The sequence below is a fragment of the Lissotriton helveticus genome, chromosome 4_1 (genome assembly GCF_964261635.1).
Source record: "Lissotriton helveticus chromosome 4_1, aLisHel1.1, whole genome shotgun sequence".
NCBI lineage: Eukaryota > Metazoa > Chordata > Amphibia > Caudata > Salamandridae > Lissotriton > Lissotriton helveticus.
Window position 1 is genome coordinate 252054648 of NC_136063.1, and position 25714 is coordinate 252080361.

General features: G+C 44.0%; 2 protein-coding genes across 3 annotated transcripts in view; one reads left to right on the forward strand and one right to left on the reverse strand.

Annotated features, from left to right (window-relative positions):
• Positions 1-25714, reverse strand: part of TG (thyroglobulin) — an 825201-nt gene that overhangs the window by 144821 nt on the left and 654666 nt on the right. The gene's annotated exons all lie outside the window — the stretch shown is intronic.
• The window catches only part of SLA (Src like adaptor), a 91517-nt gene continuing 69531 nt past the window's right edge, over positions 3729-25714 (forward strand). Inside the window, exon 1 of one of the 2 annotated variants that reach the window (XM_078686737.1) lies at positions 3729-4063. In XM_078686737.1, coding sequence (XP_078542863.1) covers positions 4005-4063 — 59 coding nt within the window. In that variant the 5' untranslated portion in view covers positions 3729-4004. The remainder of the gene's footprint in view (positions 4064-25714) is intronic. The other variant, XM_078686738.1, reaches the window with a different exon arrangement.

The window sequence follows — 25714 nt, forward strand, 5'->3', positions numbered from 1 at the left end:
CTAGCTTTGAAAAGCTATCTACTTTAATGTCAATAACCATACATCAAAGCGCTGCATCTATCTACCGAAGCTATACGCACTATCGACTAAAGTTTGATTACTTATGTATCAACATGATGCTCAAAACACGTCAGGTACATCACATTCCTTACCTAAAACTTTAGGTGCATTACAGCCCAAATCCAGGGGCGTAGCTATTATTGGGGTTATATGTGGGGTACACACTTACGTAAACGTTATGATATAACTGGCCCAATATAGCAAAATAACTCATTTTTTAGGTTTCCTCTATTACACCGTTACCTCTATCGATTTATAGTTTTATCAAGTATGGCACAAAATACTGATTGCTCTAGCCTAAAGCAATACACACAATCCTGAGAAGAAATGCTGTAACTCGAAACCAGGTAAAATATCTGGGTTACATTACTGGTGGTGGATTTATATAGGCACGAAAAAACATACACCACCTTCTACAAAAATTATGTTGGTTCCTTTCTAGGCTTGTTTGATTAATCAAGAAGGTTGATTACCCACAGGTTCTCTCAAATTCCCCATCACTCCAAGCGTTTTCAAAATAATGAACTCAATCCGGTGAACGAAGGAATAAATACATTTTCTTTTAACATTCATAAGGGGTGAGTGGCCCGCATACAAATGGGCTAACATGTCCTTTGAGGTGTCAGTAAAATTTCAATGTCCTGCAACTGGATTTCAGTTGCAGAACATTGCTACATACCTTATTGAATTGCTATTCGGAAGGCACACTGAAAGAATTCCTCTTCCAAACAGCGAATAGTTATGGGTTTCTAAACTAATTTAGCAATTTGGTAACATATTACAGAATCATAAAATGTGTTTAGTATGTGATTTTGCGAATCGTAGGCTTTGCGACCACAAACTGACTTTATACATCAGACTTTTCATTACCACAGATGATACTGTACGTAAACGTTGCATGTAATTACCCTCAGTACCTCATTCTCTGTATTTCCTATGTTGGCGAGCATTTTAGGTAAGTCATTACATGGCCCCCTAGCTGATGCAGGATTGTAGTCCTGCTTCTATGTTTGTGTAAAGTCCCGGTATTTGTTTTTCAAATTCTTGTCACCCTCCCCAGTTCGGATTCCACTGTGGCCCTCCCTATGCATCCCACCCCTGCTCCCAATATCTCCACAAAACACTTGCCCTTAGCAGAGCTTTGTTGATCCCTGATATATACTCCTGTCAGTGCCAGACTACTCCTGACCTTGAGACAGCGCCAGGACGCTGAGTTCTACTTCTCGTTTTGCACTTGCATGCGAGAGGCGGGTGTTGAGTCTCATCTAGAGGGAGCCACCACTTCTCCAAGCCAGGTTGAGCAGCGAGAAAGCTCTGAAGCTGGATGGGGAAATACCCCAAAATGGTTGCATCTAGATAGCACTGGAAGAGGAAGTGGGTAGAGCCAGCTGAAAAGTAGTAACTCCGCACTTCTTTCTGTGGTAAGAAGGAGTCCAGATTCTTATTTCCTGGCTACTCAACACACTGTGCTGTTCCTGGCTACTGTGTTGAGTAGCCAGGAAATAGGAATGTTGAGCTTTTACGAAACCCGCTTTTACGAGAATTGAGAAGGGAACAAGGGCTGGAGACATCAAGAACGAGGAGGGACAGGTGAGCGGTAGAGAAATCACTCTGTGTATTTAAAATACCCTTAAGTCCTCATTTACGAAGCCCCTTGAGTCACTTTTGCGCCATCTGAATGTCACTTTTTGACGTTCCGATGGTGCAATGTGCCATGGCGTATTTACAAGAACTTGTAAAGCCACTTTGCGTGGCTTTTAATGACCTTGTAAATATGTGCCCCTTTCATGCAGAACACTGAGTGTAGGGGCGTTCCATGGGTATTGCTGTGGGTGTTTCCAAACCACATCCATGGAATCGGAAGCATTTCCAGATTTACGAGAAATCGTAAACCTGAGAATGCGTCAGATTCTAACACCACCCCAAGCCAGCCACGGTCGGCAGTAGGAGTTCCTGCAGGACGGTGACGTGGGGAGGGGGAGGGGCAGGATGGGGGGGTAGTAATGTATGGATTACGGAGTTTAACAGGTAAGTAAACATATAAATAAATAAAACGTATTTCGTTGCATGCACTGCATCACCAAATGCGATGCAGTGCGTGCAATGAAATTCGTTTTATTTATTTATATGTTTACTTACCTGTTAAACTCCGTAAACCATACATTACTACCCCCCTACCCACGTCACTGCCCTGCAGGAACTCCTACTGCCGACCGTGGCTGCTCCAAGCGTTTCTTCCTGTTTCTATGTGTGCTGCATTCTGCAGCACATAGAAAGAGGAAATCGCCTAAAATTATTAATATTGTGCAGAAAGGTTTCCCTTCCTGCACAAAATCAATCAGTCCCGCAATGCAAGCACCCTTGCACTATGGTGCAAGGGTGCCTGCATTGTGCGCCAGCACAGGGGAAAAGGGCAGAAATGCACCGTATCCTATTCCTGTCCTTTTCATTTGATGCAGGGCAGTGCATCAAGATTCCTTGTGGTGCTGCCTTGCACCGAAATCCCCAAAATATTATTTTTGTGTTGTCTTTTATTTTGACCTTCGAGTAGATTCCTACTCCATGCAATAAGAACACGGAGATCTGGTCCAGGACAAGGCAAGACCAAGCTGACATCCACCCATGCTTCAACCCAAGAAGGTCTTTACAAGTCACCTGTTCTTTTTCTGCCTCTTACATCGGTACTCATTCCAGACCTGCCTGGCCATCCTGCTTGGAAGACTGCCCCACCAGTACCCTTTAGAAGATACTATTTGTGATGTGTGTTCCTGTGTCTGCAAACTACTTCCCTCATGTGGTGGCTTGGGCCCTAGGCCCTCACGCCACTAGAATAATGACATGGAGGCATAGCTGTAGTAACTGGAAGTGGCCCAAGGCACGCGTGCCCATCCCCTTTTATTTGCATGGTCAACTGACCGGTGATACCTGTTATGGATGGATGTAAGTGCGGGAGCCAGCCCTTGGGGAGTGGCTGGTTACATGTCACATTTATTGGAACACTAGAACGTGTCCCGCAGAACACTAGAACGTGTTACACCTTGTTGCTGTCACATTTATCGGAATATTAGAACAGTCCCGCATGACACTACACCTTGTTGCTGTCACATTTATTGGCACACTAGAACGTGTCCCGCAGAACACTAGAACGTGTCCCACCTTGTTGCTGTCACATTTATTGGAAGACTAGAACATGTCCCACGGGACACCACACCTTGTTGCTGTCCCATTTATTGGATGACTATAATGTGCCCCGCAGGACACAACACCTTGTTGCTGTCCCATTTATTGGATGACTAGAACGTGTCCCGCAGAACACTAGAACGTGTCCCACCTTGTTGCTGTCACATTTATTGGAAGACTAGAACGTGTCCCACAGGAGACCACACCTTGTTCCTGTCCCATTTATTGGATGACTAGAACGTGTCCCGCAGGACACTACACCTTGTTGCTGTCCCATTTATTGGATGACTAGAACGTGTTCCGCAGGACACTACACCTTGTTGCTGTCCCATTTATTGGAAGACTAGAACGAGTCCCGCAGGACACTACACCTTGTTGCTGTCCCATTTATTGGAAGACTAAACGAGTCCCGCAGGACACTACACCTTGTTGCTGTCGCTATTCCTTCCTTTTAGGCAGGTCTGCTAAAAGCATTCCACTATATCTCTACATTATTCCGTTATTCCACAGAGAGGCTGCAGTTATGCTGCAGGCATAGAACGCAAACAGTAGCAGCACAGCCGGAAGAGGTAAAACAGGAACCTCGTCTTTAGCAAGCATGCGAAAAGTTCCTTGTTCTAATACAGGAAGTGGGTGACCGGTTTGGCAACTGCCGTTCTACATCAGTGCAGGAACTGCACAACAAAGTGCCCTGATGCTGGCGCGCCACAGTGCTGCCTCGCGCTGCCGCCTGCGCCCTTGGACGACGAGACCTTGGGACTGTGATGCCAGGGTCTGCCCTTGAACCAGGAGGAGGCAGGAGGTTGTTTTTTTCACATCTGAGGTAAGGCTTCTCGCGTGCCCTGCTTCACACTGCTGCTCGGAGTTCACAACAAACAAAAGTCACGGAAAAGGGGATATGCAAACCCATGAATAAAAGAGAATTCGCGGCATCACACGTGCGGGGGGAGAGTGGAGTGAGCGGTCGGTGAGGGGGGGGGGGGGGTATGGAAGAGGGGGCTCGTTGACTTATTGCTGAGTTTAGCTGAATTTGTATTATCGGGGAGTTCAACCTGTCAGCGCTGCACTGACAGTGCCTGGCACTGATCTGCTGCGCCTTTTAAATGCATTACAATAAACGAACACACATTGTGAATGCTCACAGCCGGATGCTCACTGTTAGTAAATGGGGAGGGGGCGCATAATCTTATTTAATTACGAGTCAAGGCAAACACACGTTTAGCCAAAACGAGGACCCGTGGCTCTGACAGAATCTCTCAGACCGAAAATGATAATTGTTTTATGTAAATGGAAAAAGAAGTGATCACCAAAGGGCTGTTGGTTTCCATTCTTAGCTTATCGATACAAGACTTGCTGGGATAAACACAGCTAGCAGTGAGAATAATGCATATTATAAAACATATATAAAACATACTCATGAATATTATGTGCCAGTAGGCTGAAGTGTACAAAAGACGCAATGGAGATGCCGTCTGTGGGATGTACATTCAGATGCGTGAGCACCTTGGACCACGTCACATAAAGCGAGCAGTGGGGATGCTGGGGCAGTCTCCGCCTCAGCTGTGGGCTGGGGGTGTCTGGGGCAGCGCTCTTTTGCCACCTCAAACGTTGGTATGTGGGTACTTGTTGCAGGTGCTGCTTTTGGTGGCAGTGTATTTACATTTAGTGACATAGCTAAAATAAACAACAAAACCTTCCACAATATCATACAAAGAGTGATATAACGTCACAGCTAGAACATAACAGGACATATCACGACTGAAAACAGTCAAAATAAAATACAACTGCAGAACAAACCAACAAAATCACATTGCAGCAATTATACGCAGCTACACTAAAAAAAGACAACATCACCACCTCAACAAAATGTCACACAGCAAATATACACAAATGTTCTTGTCACACATTACCAGTGCCAGAATCCTGTTATCATATGTTGATGAAAAGTGTTTCTACCAAGCACTGCCTTCACTCACCGCCAAGGACATACAATTAAGCCAGTCAAAAATGTTTTGTGGCACAGCCCTGGAGTTACCCTCTGGGAAACAAATCAGTTTACCTACATCTCTAACTTGGCACTTCCATCAAGAACAAAATGATTCCCCAGGGGCATCTGGATTCAAAGTAAAATACGAAATTCACAAGAACAATTCGTCAAAGTCTCAATATGATCAAATAGACTTATGAAATTAATTAAAAGCTATAATGATAGAGTTGGCAAGCTTGGTAAAAATACTGCTTAAACCTAACAGCCCCTTTTATTGTACAAATCCTTATTGCCCAAACCACACGGTTCACAGAAAAGGGGAAAATAATGTATTTCTACCTATCCAAAATAAGGACAGAGGAACATGAAAGGCATAGTAGGCTCCACAGTAAGCATCCTACAATTAATTACAAGCGGTCTGCAGTTTGAGGAGGAGGAGTAAAGCGGGAGTATGTCTCAACTATCAAGTCAGTCAGTTGCTGATGGACTCGGGTATCTTTAGTCAGGAGTGTCTCTCTGCACCCTGAGAACATGTCCACCAGAAGCGGTCTTAAGCTGTCTCGTCTCTGCTGTACCGCTCCCTGGCGCGCACTCACACCAGCGAGGAGTTACTTTCCTTGGAAACGGAACAAGAGAACGAAGGTCTGAAAAGGGAGAACGAAATGAAAACGAAGACAGGAGAAAGAGATTGCAAGAGTGGGATAAGGAAGGAAGAAAGAGGCAGGGGATGGAATGAGATTTAGGCAGCCTTTGTATCTGGCGTCCCCAGCACGCGGCAGTGCCAATGGTGGCTCATAAGTAAGACTCTGGGTCCCTGCACTAAATAATATTATCATTATGATTGACAAAATAAGCACAGAAAATGTTTCAATATCCTTTAAAATCTCTGGCACAAATAGGGCACATGGGCCTATCCACACACAAAATCTAATAAAGTTCGGGGAACAACAGTCTTTTTTATCACTTGTGCAATTATGTCCCCAAATGTTAATGTTTGTCATTTGATGGAACATATTGCCAAAGTCCCAGAAACGTTTTAAAGAATCTATCTCTTTTTTATGCACAGTAATGAAATCCATTTAACCCCATTTCCAGCTTGTATCGAGAGCAGCAGCCCTGCATCTTGTCTTATGAGTGCTTAAAATCCTATGAGCTAGTTTCCCGCCAACACATCTTATACCAATATACTTGCATTCAGTAACTCAAACATCATGCAGCAGCGCAGTACCATAGTGTTGACTGTGTAGAGAGTGGTAAATTATGTGGCAATAAACATCACCTCTTTTTATTAATAACAGCTCTGTGTATACGTTTCCCAGATATCATATTTACCATGTATTAGTCTCACCAGGAGGTACCTAAGGGTGCAGAGCGAGGAACATAAGAAGAGAGGCAACATGTTTGTCACTCTCCTAAAATGTGGGCGTCCTGCTGAAATATCTGCAACTTTGATAACTTTGTGATGTGTACATTAATTGTTGTCAACAGTGGAAAATGATTAAGACTGAATCGTTCTTTTCACTCTACTTGAATTACACTGAAATGTATTTTTTTTTTTTGCTTCATGCTTCATGGGGGCAAAACAGTGCTTAATTTGTAAAAGAATAGGTGCTGGGTCCCAAAATGTTGCCAAGAAGCCAGCGTTCGGCACTAGTGAAAGCGGGGTGATGAATACAATGGTGCGCAGTCTTGATTCCACCTCATGCCTTATTAATTCACCACCATTCTGAAACTTTTACTAATCTTTTTAGTTGTTTTCTACCCCTTGCTCCCTCCCTTGGTCGATGTTTCCCTCTCGTTGTCTTTGTGTGTTTCCTTGCTCTGTGTCAAAGCCTGATGAGAAAACATAAATTCCGGTCACCAAAAATGAGATCCGGCGGCCCCCCTGCAACCACCGGCTCACATTAAGCACTGCAAAAGCCCTTGAACCAAGTCCATCAAATGGTGATGTTTACACTCTCTGGACAGTAATGTTAATACATGTTTAGCGATAGTATTAAACAGCTAATCATGTGACTTTTTATAAAGTGAATGGTTCTGCATCATACCCAGTGCGCGCCAATTTTAATAAAAAAAATTGCGTTAACTGTAGAAACATTTTTTTCTGTAAAAATGTCAATTTATGTAGCATATGTCACATTAGCTGACTTGTGCGTCACAGCCATTTTTACGCCGAAAAAGCGGTGGCCGCACTATCGTGTATTTGCAGCTGACGGACTTATATAATCAATAAAATAAGTGCACAGAGTTACAGGTGACCCCCTCCGCCCCCCATTGAAAGCACAACAAACCAAGAATTTCTTGCGTAAGTGAGGCAAATGCTTGGAGATTGTAGGATTTCTTTCTATGAAAACACATTTCCCACGATGTTCGTTCCAAGGAGTTTTGGTCATTTCTAAATCCTGCACTTGCAGATTTCACCAAATTAAGTTTCTGAGATGTTACACTTCCGATGTAATTAGTATCAGCTAAATGTATTTTTATTTATTTATAGTGATTCATTTTATGGAAGTTTGAAAGTTCGATTAATGACATTTCCAGAAAACTGGATACGCTTACATTTTATAGTCCAATAACTCGGTTTGCCAGACTCCAGCCTTTCAAACAGAATTATTCTAGCTAGCACTGTCTGTTTACAAAACCAGAAAATGAAATTCTGTGACCACAAACAGGGTCAAAACACTGTTACTCATAATGAGTCTCACTGCAAGTGAGTGGGGATTACTACAGCTGGATATTACTCATAATTTGGGAAATTACAATTCCTAGGTGTGGGAATTCCTCTAGATGTTTTGCTGGCTCAGATGGGCAATATCTGAGGAAGTGCAGTAGCTGAAGCCTCGTCAGGTCCCCAAGCCATGATGAACAGACAACAAAAGTGAGGTGACAGTCCAATGAAATTCCAACACTTTCTTCCATTTATTTTCCAAGTTTAAGCCATGATTCATCCATTTTGAACAGTACATATTTGTATTCCAGTATTTCCTCTAAAAGTTCAACGAGTGCCTGTCCAGGCTTTACTTAAGAACACGTGGTGATTCACCATTCCTTATGATACAACGTCCATGAGGTAAACCCAATGGTTTTCGGGCAAAACTGCCCTTCCTCAGGGGTAACTATGATAAAAAGAATCACATGAGAGCCTTAAATAACCAGCTCTTAAACACACATCCTGTTACAGAGGAAAACATCCTTTACAACGCAACTTTTACCACGCAGTGCTTTTACATCGCAACTTTTACAACGCAAACCATTACAACGCATTGCGCTGGGGGGCGCTCTAGGATAGGGAATAGATTTAATTTACTATCCAACACCTTCCCTACTATCCACGGGGACTGGAGTTGGAATAGTAAATTAAACTATTCACTATCCAGCACCCCTAAGCACTATGCGTTGTAAAGGCATGTGTTGTAAAAACTGCGTTGTAAAGGCATGCGTGGTAAAAGCATGCGTTGTAATGTCATACATCCTGTTACAGAATAAGAACTCACAAATGTGTGCCCTTATCTGCAACTGCAGCCAGACTGTTTTAAAGACCCCCAAAAGAGAGTCGGTGCAAAAAGGCCTGACGCGCACGCATTGGTTACTGGTGAGGCAAATAATTACATTTAAGGCTCTAATGATTACCCAGGGAGCCTTGTACAAAAAGGCCCATTGTATATTCAGAAGAGAATAAACAAATACACACTGCTGAGAACACACTGCTTTGAGCACTTCGCGCTACAAGTCACAATCCCCTGTGTGTCCCCAGGATACACAAGGCGAGAGCAGGTGGGAGGTCTTTGCCTTTAAGGCTGCTGCTCTATGGAACTCCCTGCCCGAGCATCTTCGGGGCATAACTTCCAAAACTATTTTTAAATCAAATTTGAAAACCTGTTTGTTTACAGAAGTATAGAGATTGTTTTTGGGAGAGGGCAATTGTTATTGTTCTCAGCTTCTCTACATGCTTTAGCACCGGGATGCTTCCTGTGGGGGCAGCTGTTTGCGCTTTACAAACTTTTTTCATTCATTCTCTGGTGCAGTATCCCACCTACTCCCAAACAAAGTTGGACCCAAATGTCAAGAGGACCAACAGAGTTATCTCCTTGAAGCTGAAAGCTCAGTGCTCGAAGCCCAAATCCCAGATGACAACATCAGCAGCAGGACATTTTACCAAAATATTGTCTACATTTAAAGTTATTCTATCATCCAAGTTTTCATCCCACCTAAAACCTCTAATAAGTGCACCTCATGTCATCCTGCAGGCTAGTGGCTCTAGCGGCAATGTAAAAAGTAATGAAGACTAGCATACATGTCTTGTACATCTCAATAGTTGAAAGTGATGTGATAAAACCCCAGACACCCTGACTTTGGCTACTATAGTTCATTTTTTGTACACTTAGGTTGACTTGATTACAGGAATAGAATCTTTAATAATTCCATTGTGTTAGACCTGTCAGCCTTAGGGTGGTCTTCCCCCCAACATTTTGCCTTCCTTCTCCACTTTTTCTGACCTCATTTTTGCTGGTGTTAGGACTCTAGGCACTTTATCACTGACGACCATTGCTAATGTGCTTGTGCTCTCTCCTCTAAACACAGTAATAATGACTTATTCCCCAAGTGGCATATTTAATTTACTTATACCTTCCCAGTAAAGTGGTACTACATGTGCCCATGGCCTGTAAATTTAATGCTTATTGTTGGCCTGCAGTACTGAATGTGCCACCCACTTAATTAGCACTTTAAACATGTCTCAGGCTTCCCATTGCGGAACCTGTGTTTGCAGTTTTAAACTGCCATGTGGGCCTGGCAAAATAAACATTTGGCCAGGACCAAACCTTTTTTTAATGCATATAAGTCACCCCTAAGGAAGGCCCTGGACAGCCCAGAGGGTACAGTGCAAAGTATTTATAAAGTAGAACATGTACTTTTAAATTTTACATGTCCTGCTAGTGAAAAACTCCCAAATTTGTTTTTCAGTACTGCAAGGCCAATCTCTCCCAAAGGATAACATGTTAGTTGCCTTATTCCATTTCATAAGTGTAATTTTCAAATGGGAAGAGATAATCGGTTCATGTTGGGTGTCTCTGGAACCACAATTTAAAATCCTAACTTATGATGAAGTCGGATTTTAAATTGTAATTCTGAAAATGCCACTTTAAGAAAGTTTACATTTTCTGTCATTAGCCTATTGGTGCCTACAGCCTGTGTCTTGTCACATGACTAGGTGGAGTTGACAGATGGGGTTTGTGTATTCATTCTAATCAGCCACACACAATGGGAGCTTAGGTGTGGCTGGATGGGCTATCACTGGCAGGATGGGAGGGAGGAGCTTAACCCAGCATCACACCAAAATAGGTTTTGTCTGGTATTCACATAAAGGGCCTAATTGTTATTATTATTATTATTCAGATTTATAGAGCGCATGAGCGTCCCAGTGCTACGCTACAATGCGGTAACAAGGAGCACAGTAGAAACTGGTTTAGGTGCCAGAGTTTAAAAAGAGCCAAGTTTTGAGTTTCCTGCAGAAGATTGAGAGTAAACAACATGATCTAAGCTCGGCCGGGAGAGATTACCATAACTTTGGACATAAGAAAAGAAAAGTCTTGGACTCCTTGTCTAGCTCTCTTAACTCTAGAAACTACTATGATATCCAAGTTACTTGATCGTAGGGAACAGCTGGGAGTGTATGGCAGTAGGAGGGAAAAGAGTTCGACAGGCATCTGTGTACAAAACACAGTGCCTTAAATTGGATACAACATTCAACAGGGACCCACCGCAGCTCGCAAAGCAGGCTCGCAGTAGAGTAGAACTTAGGGGGATGAAGTAAAAGTCTTGCTGCTCCGTTCTTCACTATATGAAATCGTCCAAGCAGATTCTTTGTTACTCCAAGATACAAGATATTTCTGTAATCAAGCCTCGAAATCACCAAGTCTTGAATAACAGTTAATTGGGCCGAAAACGAAAGACACCCAAATATTTTTCTGATTCATCACTAAATGCTGACACAAGTAGCGGCCACTTTAGAGATTTGATGACTCATAGACAGAATTGAGACGCTGAGATTTTTGACTACTGGGACAGGGGCGGGTTTGGTGCTCATCACCTCCAGCTCAAAAATGCGGGGCCAGAGACGGGGAAGGTTTTCCAAAACATGTACCTCAGTATTGTCTCCATTTAACTTCAAAGAATTAGAATTCATCCAGGAGCAGACTTGAGAAAGAGAACTATTCATTGTTACTGCGCTCTGATTTTCCTGAGAGGACAGGGAGACAACGATCTGGGTGCCATCACCATAGGATAGAAGTGTAAAGCCATGTGTTCCACCACGCCTGCAAGTGGCCTTACATATCTAATGACCCTGCACTGTCACTTCAGCCAGCTTGGACCCAGGACAGGGGAATCAGGGAATTCTGTGCAATTCAAACCCACTGTCTAGAAGCTTCTCCCACCTTCCAGAACCAGGGCACCAGGGTATAAAAGATGGACTTCAGACATCACCACTTCAGCATACCTCTGGACCTGTGGATACTCCAACAGAAAGAAGGACTGCTGTGCTACTGAAGGGCTCCTACTTTGTTGTGTGACCTGCTGTCTGCTGACCTCCTGCCTAGGTGAAAACGACTGGGCCTGCATCTCTCGAACCCAGAACCCAGAGTGACTCCAAGGACTAGTTGGCTAGCCTCTTGATCAGAAGTCTCATGGACATAACAGGCTTCTAACCACCGTGCATCTGCACCTGGACTCTGCCATCTGTGAGTCTGCCCTGCCAAGTGGTGCAACCCCAGTTGTTGACCCTTGGAAGTTGAGCTGAGGCACTTTACCAGCCTGTGTTTCCAGCAGAATCAACCCATATCCTTGGCTTCACAACACAAACTCAAGCAGAACCGACGAATTGCCACCACTGCATGGATCAATCAATCAATCAGTCAATACATTTATAAAGCGCACTACTCACCAGGTAGGAGAATGATCTTCTTTCGGTGGTGGCTCTGCGTATCTGTGGTATGGATGAGACCCTTTGCAAAGACTAGCATCACTGCCACAACAGCACAGCCTTCTGAACCACCACTTTACAAGGCTTCCCTGGGGCTGGCCCTTGCATCTCTCGGCAAAGGCAGCCATGACGAAGGAGGTCTCAAAGCTATTCACAACCGACGCATCGCCTGACTACATGTCGCATCCCTGAGAACCGGACGACACATTGCATATTCCGTTGATGGGATCCTCAATGCCGACGCAACAGAACCTCGCATCGAAGCCTCGCTATATCTCAGAATCGATGCATAGTGGGGGCTGCATGTCGCATCTTTGACATGGATCCACACAATTATATTTAACTTTGATTATTATGGGGTGTTTGCAGGTGCTCAAATCAAATTGTGTTTAATTAATTTAGTACATTATTTGATCTACATTGTGACCTCGTGTGCCTCTACCACTCAGCCCGAACCACGAATGCGTCTTAACCATGCATTCCTTTACCACTCATGCCTTTACCATGCAATTTGATGGTAAACGCATAAATGGTAAGGGGGGTATGCATGGCTAGGGTCGCCACTACTCCGAGACTCCTACCCCCAGCCCTAAGCCCTAAATTACAAACCCTTCCCCTGTCCTGAGTCCTAAAATCCTGCCCCTTAACATACACTACCCCGAAACCCCCACCCCTGTGCTGTCCCTAAAAGGACCCCAACCCTTCCACTGCCCTGAGGCCTAAATCCTAACCCCTAATTAAAAATATTACCCGACCCCCCTGAGCCCTAAAAACTACCTACCCTCTCCTAGCCCTAAAAACTACCCCAACTACCCATTCCCCTCCCTCTGCTCTGAGGCCTAAACCCCTGCTCCTTAATATACAATACCCCAACCCCCCCAACCTGTGCTGTCCCTAAAACTATCCCAACCCCTCCCACTGCCCTGAGGCCTAAAACACTAACCCTAATTAAAAAAAACTACCCGACCCTCCCCAAGCCCAAAATGCTACCCTGCCCTTCCAGCACTCAAATACAACACCGTCCCTTACGAACTACCCCCCAAAACCTGGGCCCAGATCCACTTACCACACTGCATCCTCTGGCTCCTTTGTCGGCATCCAATCCTTCCTGCCTCCGCCCGGCATGCAGCAGCAGTTAGACAGCGCAATGCCTTAACCACGCATATGCGTGGTTAAGGCATGTGCATAGTTAAGGCAAGCGTGGTAGCGCTTGCGTGGTTGGAACACAGGTGGCTCTGCCCGTGTTGTTCAGACTGGTTCCCTTAATTTCAACATCATGCCACTTCTTCTATCACAACATCAGAGTAAAAAGTCAGGAGCTGTCATTAGGATAAAGTGATGTCACTTCCTGTGATGTCCCAGAGCATCGAAGGACACATGATGTCACTTCCACTACCCCTAGCATTATGGTGATTTGACGCCTATGGAACAGAGGTTGTATTTCCAGGTAACAAGTGCAAGAGAATGGAAGGATTCACTTCTGTAGGCAACGGATGATCAGGTGGTGTTTTCATTTGCTTTGGAAGACCTGATATAATTGAGCGTCCTTGTTTTCAGAAGACAGGCCACTCCAGAACATGAGAGGCATTTCCAGAGAATGAGAGAGATAGAGTTGGGCTTTTCTTGAACCAGAGTGTTTTGAGTTGGAGAGCTGATTTGTATTTGAGATGTATTTTCCATTTGAGTAATATTTCTAGGTAAAGATGTAAATTAGTGAGAAGTCAGTTCTATTACTCTTGAATTGGTATGTAAAACGTTTGCACTTCTTTCTTTGAATTTGTCTTTTGTGTTGAAATGCTTGCTGATCAGAGTATATGTAGATATTGCTAGGCTGATTTTATTATAGACTAATGCATTAACATGCTTTGATTATTTTTACTAAACCTTGGTCAAATGTTGAATACCCCCTAAAAGTGGGTCTAGGATATTTCTAGGATATTTTTGTTCTCGCTTTCTGGTCATTTTCTGGTAATGGTACAGTGGTAGTTCAGTTAAAGTGGCATTAAGGGGGGAATCTATGGCCTACATGCATGGAATATGACTGCAGTTAGAGCGGGACCTCACCTTCTAGAAGATAGGCAGGCGGGCTGGGACCGGGCACTGACCGGGACCCTAGTGTCTGCCAGCATCTGACGCAGATGAGACACTTGGCACAACTCGAGAAATAATCCCACACCCAATATAGACAAAAAGTATTTAGGGAAGGTGATAAGGCAGTCAGAAGTGTGGCATGGCTGTTAAAAAGAGGTAGGCCACAGTCCCATATTCTTTCACTGCGCAAGAGCATGGGGGGTTATGGTGCCTTACGACCAGATAAATGCCTCCTAATTGGAATATCTGCAGGAAAGCATCTCTTAGATACCACTGGAAGGTACAGATGTTCTGGAGGAGAATCTCCAGACTGCTACTCTGTCCAGGCTGGTCCAGGAGCATCAAACATTCATGAAAGCCCATCCTAGAGTTGGAAGAGCTAAATGAAGCACTGGTGGATTTGAAGCTTGGGGAGACCCCAGGGACTGATGGCCTTCGCGGAATTGTATGCTGCTGTTGGTCATACTCAAAAAATTATTAAAAGTGTACAGGGTGGTGAGAGAAAGAGTAGTTACCACAGACTATGAGACAGGCAACGATAGAGATGCTACCTAAAGAAGGGGAAGATCCTGCGGAGCTCTCTTCTTATAGACCCGTGTCAATGCTTAACATGAACCTTAAACAACTGTGTAAGTTGTTGCCCAACAGACTGCTGCGTGTGGTCCAGGCACAGATACACTCAGATCAAACTGGGTTTATCATGAAGAGGAGCACCATTTTCAACCTTTGGTGTTTGAATCATTATGCTTATACTGGCCACCTCCATGGATAGTTACGCGGGGGCAACCCTCGATACTGAGAGGGCATTCGACACAGTAGGGTGGCAATATATGTGATCTGTCCAGCGACATATGGGGTTCGGCCCCAATTTTATTCACTGTCTCCGGCCATTCTTATACATGCGGCCAGTGGCACGGAGGGGCACTAGTGCGGAATTTTGGACTCTTGGGAAATGAGGCAGGAGAAGACGCAGGGCTGTCCTTTGTCCCCAAAACCTTGGCATTGGCAGTAGAACCACTGGCATACGTCTGGAAACTAGGCTGCATGAATGTGTACACCAATTATGGACAAATATATGGTTGAAAATATGGTGGGCTGGTCCAGTGGTGGGGCGGGCTTTTGAGAATCACAACTGAAAGGAATTGTAAAGTATTGATAAGTGGATTGGGTGAAGGTGTAACATTGTTTTGCTATGTGTTTTTCTTGGAAAATTCTAATAAACAAATCTTTAAAAAATAATGCGGGTATTTACATCTACTGTGCATATCAAACTAGGTTTCTCAAACTCAGCAGTTTGTATAGCTGACGGCTAAAAGAAGGCTTTTAAAGGAAAATAGAACCCTCTTTATAAAGCTGAAATATCATACTTTGACATCTAGGAAGTATAATTCAACTGTTTTCAATCCCTGTAGAACTTTAGAGCATATTCTAAAGTTGGTAAACTAGGACATCACCTTTTTGTAGACCTGCATTTTGCTTAAGGACTGTCCCTGGCTTGTAACTGGGGCTCAGCCTAACCAATGAAATCTATTGCAATTTTATTGAATATAATGGAATTAAGCTTCAGTCTTATGGTGGTCACATTTAAGATGTGCAGATCAGTAGATGTCAGTATTCTTCTGCCTTTACAAGATATGTTTAACGTTTCTGGAGCCACAAGAATATGAAAATAATAGATTGTTTAGTCCTGCATACGTCATTTGACTTGACCCAGACTCTATGTGGTTTCCTCTTAGGTCTGAAGATTGCATAATGATCAAAGTCCTGTTGACACTAGCTACGTTGTCAGAGAAAATCGATATTGCCACATGCCTGTACCTTTACCACCAGCAGCGTTTTGCATCCAAATAATTTGGAAGGTTACGCAATGACATATTTTTCTACATCAGACGAACAAGAGCTTATTGTTTAAGATGCAAAAGCAGAACTGCCAAAGTACAATCCTCCTAACTTGGTGTGCAACCACAGTCACCACCCACAAACCCAGGCCTTTATTGCACTCAAAAACAGAAAACTGCCCAACAGAATATTTTGGAATGGTGGCTGGCTTTGTTCCCACATACAAAGGTCATTGACACCATCCCAACTGTTGCTTACATCAAACAAGCTTGTCATAGTGTGAGAAGGGTCCTAAAATCTGTGTGAACTCATAAGGAAAAAAATGGCCAGGACTGTAAAGCAATGCTGCTAAATGGTTCTGAAGCCTGCTGCAATCCAATATATTTTCGAATAGTGCTAATGTGATCACTAACATAGCTATTGTGTAAAATATAATTTACAAATTGAATCAATGTAAAGTTGGATAAGGAATTGTGATTCCACTTGTTTGTATCAATTATTGACCAGATGCATAATGTTCAGAAATGATTGTCACACTGTGCAGGTTTCCGTAGTAATCACACCCAAATTACCTGAAACAGCTTTCAATTGTCGAAGCCTGACTATTCATTTGAAAAAATAGATTTCTAAAATGGGTTTCCATTTTTGCTTTGTGAACTGGAATCTATCAAACCCATTTAATCACTGCGCCAATGGAATCGAGCTGCACCCGACTGAAGAGCCCCAATCATGGCAAAATCAGACTTGGGTTGCTTGTGTTCCAGTTCAGCGAGGACTTAGGCTTGCAGTAAGGGGCATAGTTTCTGGGGGTGTGGCGGGTGTGATAGTTGGGTATGGGGGGCCATGAGTCAGGTCTGCTACGGCTGTGTTGGTTTTTCTTCTTGTCTTAATTTCACTTAAGAGTTTTTAACTTATTCATATTTTGAAATTAAATATATAAAATGCCCGGTTTACCAAAAAGTAGCAAATTTGCACACACAGAAGTACTCCTCAAATGGATGCAAATTACACTACTTTTTTGGAATTCACAAACATTGGCAACAGTAGGCCTCGAAAGCTGCACCAGTGTCAGGTTTGCAGTATAGTAATGAAACCCCCAAAAGTAGATGCGATAAATGCTTTGAAATAGTCAAATCACTGGCAATTGCTTTGGGTGACATTCCAAAACATTGTTTTGGACCACTGGGTCATAGTAGACTGGGGAGGGGGCCTGATTTAGGGTTAGCAGATGGGGAAAGGCAGACAGGGTTGGATGACTTTACATCTCCCATCCTGTCTTTACTCCACCCACCAAATTTAGAAATGTCTATGCATTGGCATGAACCTCCATCATGTCAGTTCCTGTCAATGGAGGAAAAGTTTGATTGACTCCGTCAACATGATGCCCAGCCGTCAAACCTTTCCAAGATTTTGTATTTTTCAAACACAAACTCCCAAAGCAGGAGTTTGCTTAGAAAAATAAAAAAACAATCACCCACACACATTCTTCACTGCCAGAGTAGACCTGGGTAGACCTGGCAGTGAAGGACAGTAAAAATAAAGGTAATAAGAACTATTACTCGCTCAGAACAGAACTAAGAATCAGACCATCCACTCTAACTAGGCCTTACTCGATTGGGCCGTTGGAGGATGTTTTACACCAATGGTGTACAGTTTACTCTGTCACTGAAAACTTGCAGTCTGCCCAACTTAAAAACAGGTGAGTAGACCTTGAATTTGGTGAACAGGATACTCTGTTGCCATAGCAAGTGAGCACCTGCCAACCAAACACTAAATGAGCCCCTCATGCCCACGTAATGAGAATCTGTACTGGCCCAGCTCCTCTTGGGTACAGTCAATTCAAAACCTCAGTCACCTCAGCTATTCATCCGACAGCTCACTGCTTTTTTAGTTGGGAAATTTGAGATTCACCCCCACCCCGTCCCCCCTGAATTGCAATGACTAACCTATGCTCCTGCTGGTAGTTTGGGCTGGACTGTTCTCATTGGAGCAAGACTGACTAAATTACATGTGCCATTGAATTATGTTTCGTTGACATAAGAGTGGCCATTCCTATACATTTTGGGGCCGACCTCCCACCCCCCCCCCCCCCCACCAAAACACTTGGGCTGTCTCGCCGAGGGTCCTGTTTTGGGGTGGGTAAGGCTGCCATAAACACAACCCTTGACCCTCACAGTGACACCAAATTCAAAAAGAAGCATGTTTAATTGGCCAAATATCAATGAAGATGTCAAGGAAGATGCAAAGTTGATTTTGAAAAATGTGTAATGATGTGCCAAGAATGCTTTAATTGCCTGCAACACCTATAACGTCTGAGACGTTTTTGAGGGTGATTGTGCTGAAGAATATCATCCCACTAGGGTGGGTTGAGGCTTGCTTGCAACTCCATGAACATACCGGCTGTTCCTGCCAATACATTATAAACGGCCTGCTTGGCCTTTATTTATAAATGTGGCCGCTCCACCAGGAACAACGTGCCATCAGCCCATATATAAACTGGCCCCTCTGTCTTTTAGCTACTTCATGTTTGTATTTACGCCCCACCATTTCCAAAGTTTCCTGGCTCGCATTGCTTTTATATGCAGTCTCACTGTGTATGGCAATCACAAAGCACATTATGTCGAAAAGAATGAACAAATATGCTAAAATCGTTATTTATGTTATTTAAATATTTAAACAAGGGTAGAGCCAGAGGCGTAGCTAGAGCTTCTGGTGCCCAGGGCTATCCCCCAGATTGCTGCACATGGCAAGTAGCGGCGGGGAGGGGAGGATCTGGGGAAAAATTACTGCAAGCAGCAGGGGTGGATTGGCAGGGTTTAAGTTACGATGCCACTCTCTACTCCACTGCATAAGAAAGGGCGTGAAACTGCGGCGTAAGCATAGAGCAAACCTCGAAGGTCAAGTCTCAGTTGATGAAGACCAACCAGCACTAAAATGGTAACTAAACGCATAAGTAAATGTATCCCTTCCTCTTCTTTACACCACTCCATACTTAACTGCTACTACAAGACCACAGCTGTAAAACCACCCGCTAGACATCAAGCACAACACCAAAACAACTCCCACATAGATCACACTCTACACCCACACTTCACCAAATAACAACAGTATTTGGAAACATAAGCAAAGCTATAGCTATCTCCTTTTTGCTTCACTCCATGCATGTCATGTAAGAAAAAACCCTCAGTTCCTTATGCATGAAACCAATGTCACATAGGCCACACTATACACATTCATTCTCGAGAAGGCCACTGAAGTTGCACAGCGAGATAGCAGTACTTGAAGTGCAGGGCTCCCAGGCCTCCCTGATCCGTGGGTAGTTTCAATTTGGAAAGGAACGTGCTACTCTGCACCATTCATTATTTCAAATTAGATCCCCTAGCATGGCAACCAGCATGTGGAAGAGGCTCTTGGATCTGGGAATTGGTAAGTTTGAGAAACAGTACAGTGATCTTGACAGCATCACCATTTTAGTCAGGTATGCAACAGACCTATTATGTCTGCTAGGGTTTTTCACCCTCAAAATGGTTTTAAAAAGGAGGTTAAATAGTGCATTTTAAAACAACAAAAAAAACATAGGTTCTATAGGGGCGATGATTAAATATTCCAGTACTTTCAGGGTCTGCCTCAGCCCACTCAGTCACCCTCCTGTCAGCTTCAGAGGAAGCTGGTGATCTAAAGCAGACACTGGTGGCCTGACATGCACCCTGCAGTGTTTCTTAAAAAAATCATAGTACCACCAACACTGATAATGAAAATATAGAGAAAATATGAGCAGTGACCAGGGACAAAATATACCGACTTATAGGTGGCAGGGATTGACATTAATTGGTCCTAACAATTGCTTCTGCAGAAAATTAAAGTAGTCTCTAATTTGAATTAAAGTGCTGATGCCTCCAAGCAAGCAAAGCAAGTGAGCTGAATCCGCAATAGAACAGCTTTCTTGTCTCTTCCATCCATGCATCTATCTATTCATTCTTTCACCCTTCCACCCCCCCTACTGCCATCCACTATTTCACCTTTAGATTCTGTCATCCATTGATTCTTTCCTCCATCATTCAATATTTCCCCATTCTTTCCATCCATCCATCCATCCAATTTGCCATCCATCGATTATGCCATCCATCTGCCTATCCATACAGTCTAAAAACCAACCATCCACTCTGCCACCCATTGATCCATTCACTCTGCCATCCATTCTCTTTGCCATACATCCTCCACTCTGTTATCTTACCATCACCTCTGCCATTCATCGATCAACTGCCATTCTTTCATCAAGTCATTAACTCTTCCATTCATCCACTTGGCCATCCATCAGCCTACTCTGCCATCCATCCATCCTCCTATCCTCTCTTCCATCCTTCCATCAACCAAATCTGTCACTCACCCTCTCTGCCATCCACTCTGCCACTCATTCACCATCCATCCACTCTGCCACCCATCCATTCATCAACTCTTCTATCTATCCAACCACCCATCCGCTCTGCCATCAATCCATCCACTCTGCTATTCAACCAACCCACTCATCCACTCTGCCATGCATCAATCCCCTCTGCCATCCATCCATTCTGCCATCCATCCGCTCATCCATCCATCCATTTGTCCACTCTCCCATTCATCCCGCCATGCATTCATCAATCCATCCACTCTGCTATCCAATCATACATTCAGTCACATTGCCTTTAATCCATTCATGCTGCCATGCATCCATCCATTTACTTTGCCATGATTCATCCAATCTGCCAACCACCCCAGGGCCAGGATACACATTAAGTTCCACACCGGGTCCTTACCCCAATAGACTGGAGGGGGGGGGGGGGCGTTTCCCAGCACACCACTCTTGTGGAGTTCCTGTCGGATCCTGCATGGCCTTAGCAACATCTCTGGATCTTCGCTTAACAGATTCCCAACACAGCCCAGGAGCCAGCCTCGCCCCTGCTATTAAGCAACGGTGCCACAGACCATACACGCACCTCCCGGAGGAGCTCACAGGGAAGCCTCCAGGCCTGTATCGCTTTTTTGCCAGCTTAACCCCCTGCCTCAGACTCACGAGGGGGCTTGCACGGCTGGAGCAGCGCAACCAATGCACACTCCTGCAACCGACTGCCTCAGGCACCTCCTACGGCCGGCAGGACCTCACCCCTTCACCCAGGGGTGCCGAATACCCCACCTAAGCCACAGGGTCCTCAGGCCCGGGCCGCCATCCTGCCAGATTTGTGCGGCCTATCATCTCAGTCTCTCAGGATCTCTGCTACCGATGCACTGCCAGGGGGACACCGCACCTCCTCTTCTCGGGTCCGGGCAGACACCCGGGGCTTCGTTCAGACCTCTCACAGATCAGTCCATCACCGGAGCCGGACGGGAGCTCAGAAAAGCCCACATGCCATCTTTGCTCCTAACTAAAGCTTACCTGGGAATTCGGTGCTATTTCACTCTGGCCGATTCAAATCGCTAGGTCCTCCTTATGTAGGCAGCTTGGAGCAGTGGTGATCGGTCTCAAACTGAGACTGGTGTTTTTCGCCCAGCAGCACTGCTGAGACTTCGAGAGCGCATAGTGGTGGCACGTGAGCGTGCGCATGCGCATTACTGCTGCATTTAAACAGCACAGTGCGGGGGCTGGGCCAAAATGATGCCCACAGCCCTGGGACCAGGAGCGCTTGCACTTATATACACGTGACTTGTGCAGTGCTGCTCGACTATGTGCCCAAATAAATCCTGGGCTGCCACCACAGTGCCACGCAGCTGCCGCCGGCTGCCGGCCGCCTCCAAAATAGTGCCGCCTTGGGTGGACCACCCCCCCTAACTACGCCAGTGGGTATAGCTCAATCTTTTCAGTGCTCTGCTTCTTTTTGGCTCTGTTTGTGATATAGAAATACCATATGCATCTGTATACACACAAACACATGCATACTACATACGTACTGGAACCTAGTGGATTTTATGAAAAACTGGGATATTTCATTTGACATCCTGACCAGCAAACTCCTTGCTGGAGCCTTTAAATCTTCATTGTTGCATTAAAATAGGCTGTTTTTGCACACATATTCAGGCCTTAAGGACTATTGGCAACTTTGCTAATATGATCATCCCTCAGGCCTTCAACAACATGCTGTCATATAAAGCACTGCCATCCACCTTCTACGCAGGCACCATATCCTCTTCACCTGGACCTGTATTTTGTGATGGCGGAACCGCACAAAAGGCACTATGTACTAAATCCTCCCTTTACTCGGATTTATCTGTGGATCACTTTTGGCCCTGATTAGTGTTTCATGAAACAGTATAACACATCCCATCTCAAAACCCCATGGGAGTTGCCATCCTCATCACTCATGAACCAGCACCAAAACTATGGGCTCGCATTTAACGTTCAGCAACCAGTGACGGAAGGATCAATTAGGAATTTCAAGGTCCCAGGACATTGGTTCCTTTACACCATGATTCTATTGCCATCAGCGTAGATTATTTAAGCAGTACCCTGATATATGTAGAAACTCTGTGGCACATATATTGTAAAATCTCACAAGTACCCATTGTATCGCAAACTTGCTCCACAACTCTAGGGTTGTTTGCAACTCACAGTACTTCAGCGAAAGGACACCATCCATGTTAGATCAGTGAAAACAGGAGTCAACTGAGGAAGTAAATGAAGATATTTGCAGCGACCTGCACAATCTAGAAACATTTTTAAATAATACAGAATCTGCTAGTGAAAGGAGAGGTGTGCTATTGCACAAGGCCCAGCACTAACAAGAACTGACAGGCAATTGAATTGCAATAGAAGAACGGAACAATAGAACTTTCTCATCCGTTATTGTTGCAGTCAAGAAATAGTAAGTACAAATACCAATGAATAAAATGCATAGAGACGGGGAAGGTCTATGAGGAAAGCTGCCATGAAGGATTACTGGAAATGATGACCTTTCGCACATCATGATAATCCCTCAAACACCCTTTGGGTTCCTTTTAACTGCAGAGCAGCCGCCGCCCGTGCAGGTGAGAGCAGGGGGGCCGGGTAGGGGAGGGGGGGATTTCGACAGATGATGACGAGACAAAATTAATTATTTATTTAATTTCCCCTCCTAGTCGTCTGTCTAATCCCCTCCAGCCAACCCGGCCCCACCACTCTTACCTGCACAGGCCGCTCCTGCTGCAGAGACGTGTCTTCTTTTGGCTAACAAAACCCAATAGAGTTTGCAGCTGGAGGGGGAGGCACAGAGAGCGCACAGTCCTGACAGTGTTGTGTTCTCGTGTTGTGGAGAGATGTGTCCATTTACTGTGATATTCTGTCTCTCTGTTGTGTTATAATGGCAGTCCATTGCTTACACTTTGATGCTCCTACAACCCCCAGCAATAGCCCACCATTTTGCATCTCCAACAAACCTACTGATCCCTGTGTTGTTATATACAGCTTTGAGCCTCCGCTTCAGGTGTCTCAAATTAAGTTATATCCATTTTGGATTCAGGGAATTACCCAAAACTTGCAGGTGTTGATTCACACCTTAGATTAGATTGGGTCTTTACATTTGACTACTTGGGAATATGATTGGCTCTTCATGGTAGTTGTACAAAACTGGTCCTGCAGAGTGGTGTGTCATTGTCAGTCAGTCAAATACACTTTATTTGATTTGTTAAAATCATAAAAGTCATAAAAGATTTACATACATACATAAAAACGGATAATTCATATATTTACAAGCTCAGTACAAGGCCCTTATAAACAGATCACTGTAGTTAGTCAAGTTAGAATCAGCGTAGATAATACAGTTAGTTAAGGTAATACATTAGGTGGCACATTATTTATTTTAGTTCTAATTGCTGCCACTAGAAAACTGGCCACACAAAATATGATGCGGGTGCTACTCAACAACTGGAGATAGGTTAGTGCGGGCCTGACTTGAATAAAGCCGGCCTCTCTCAGGTTTGGTAACAAATATTTTTTCCTTATGACCGAATAAAACCCGCAAAACATGATAAAATGCATAGTATCTTGTTGGGAAAATTTATCACAGTTACAAGGTGGACCCACTTCTGGTTTGGTCCATGATTGGTAGCTACCCAGGGAAAGATGAATCAGGTTGAATCTAAATTTGGTCAATAAAAATCTATGAAAAGGTTTGGTTACGATTTTAAGATATGGCTCAAGTGAGGGGGGAAATTGATAGCATATAGTGCAATCTAACTGTAGGTTTCAACAATTCCTGCTCCTCACGAGCCAATCTAGCCCTATCTATGAAGTGCTTCTTAATCCAATTAACGTCCTCCCTCCTAATGCTAGATGGTGACAGAAAGAGTTCCGGGCGTCCTAGCAGTGAGAAAGCATTTCTCAGGTATTTCAGCCAGGGTATTTTTTTTTACGTGATCCAATGCCATGACATCAATCAAGATAGCGTGATTCAGAGTTAATTCTTGATTGAGCCATGTTTTTGCCCAGAATGTTAATGGGGCCAATTTCAGCCTGTCTGTAACGTAGTCCAGGCCCACCTCAGAGTGGATCGAAAAGGTAGGGGTGGACTGGGGAACAGACAAAAGGTATCTCAAAAACCCATTTTCCACTCTTTGTATCTTTTCGTGAGATACATAGCCCCATAACGGTGAGCCATATGTGGCAATTGGAATGCATTTGGTGTTATAAACTTTGTCATTGAATCATATTGTTTTGGCTACTTTTGGTTTTGTTGGAAGCTGGATTCCCATGTTAGCTCACCAGTCATTGAGGTCCACAAAGCCTTGGCACAATCAGCTACCCTATATGGATCAGAACTATGGAAAGCCACAAATTTAGCAAAAATGTAAAGTGGCAATGAACTGGCTTGAGAAAAGTTCACTAAAATTACCAAGAAGCATGCCTTCTGTGCCACTGGCTATTGATTTGAGGATCAGAAATGTTCTGTTGTGAGGTTGACTCCAATAATGTATTGGATTAGACTTTGAAGAACATTTCACTTTGATAGTATAATAATGTGCTGCAAGGGGTTTTGGCCATTATTAAGCTACATCCTCTGCCTTGGTTTTCCTACATATGCTAAATCCTGGATGGACCGGGTCATTTTTGAAATAACCAGTATTCTATAACATTCACATCGGGTAGTGCAACTAAAAAAGTCTATGGGATAGATATGTACAGAAGCAGGCTGCTGGATAGTACACAAGGCATCCTCACTAAGATATTGCTAAATTATAAATATTCCCCTTCAGTTTGAAATATATTTAGATAGTACTGACCCACAATTCACCAAACCTCGGTACTCCTTTGCACCTATTTAAAGAACACTACATCACAACGCAGTAACAGTCCACAAACCAGCTGTCTGTCCTATCAGCTGTTGACTTTATGCTCATCTTTGACCCTGTACATTGCTGACTTAGGATAGGTTCATGCTATAAACTACCACATAGATACATGCATATATTCTGTATTTGATAGAGGATTTTGCCCCAGTAATGTTACAACTAAGTGAGCTACTAATCAGCTGCTCTTGAAACAATGGGTCTGATTCACAAGGGTAAACGTACACTTTTGTGGACATTTACTACTTTTCTGTATTCAGAAACTACATGTGGAGCTTTACGGCTCT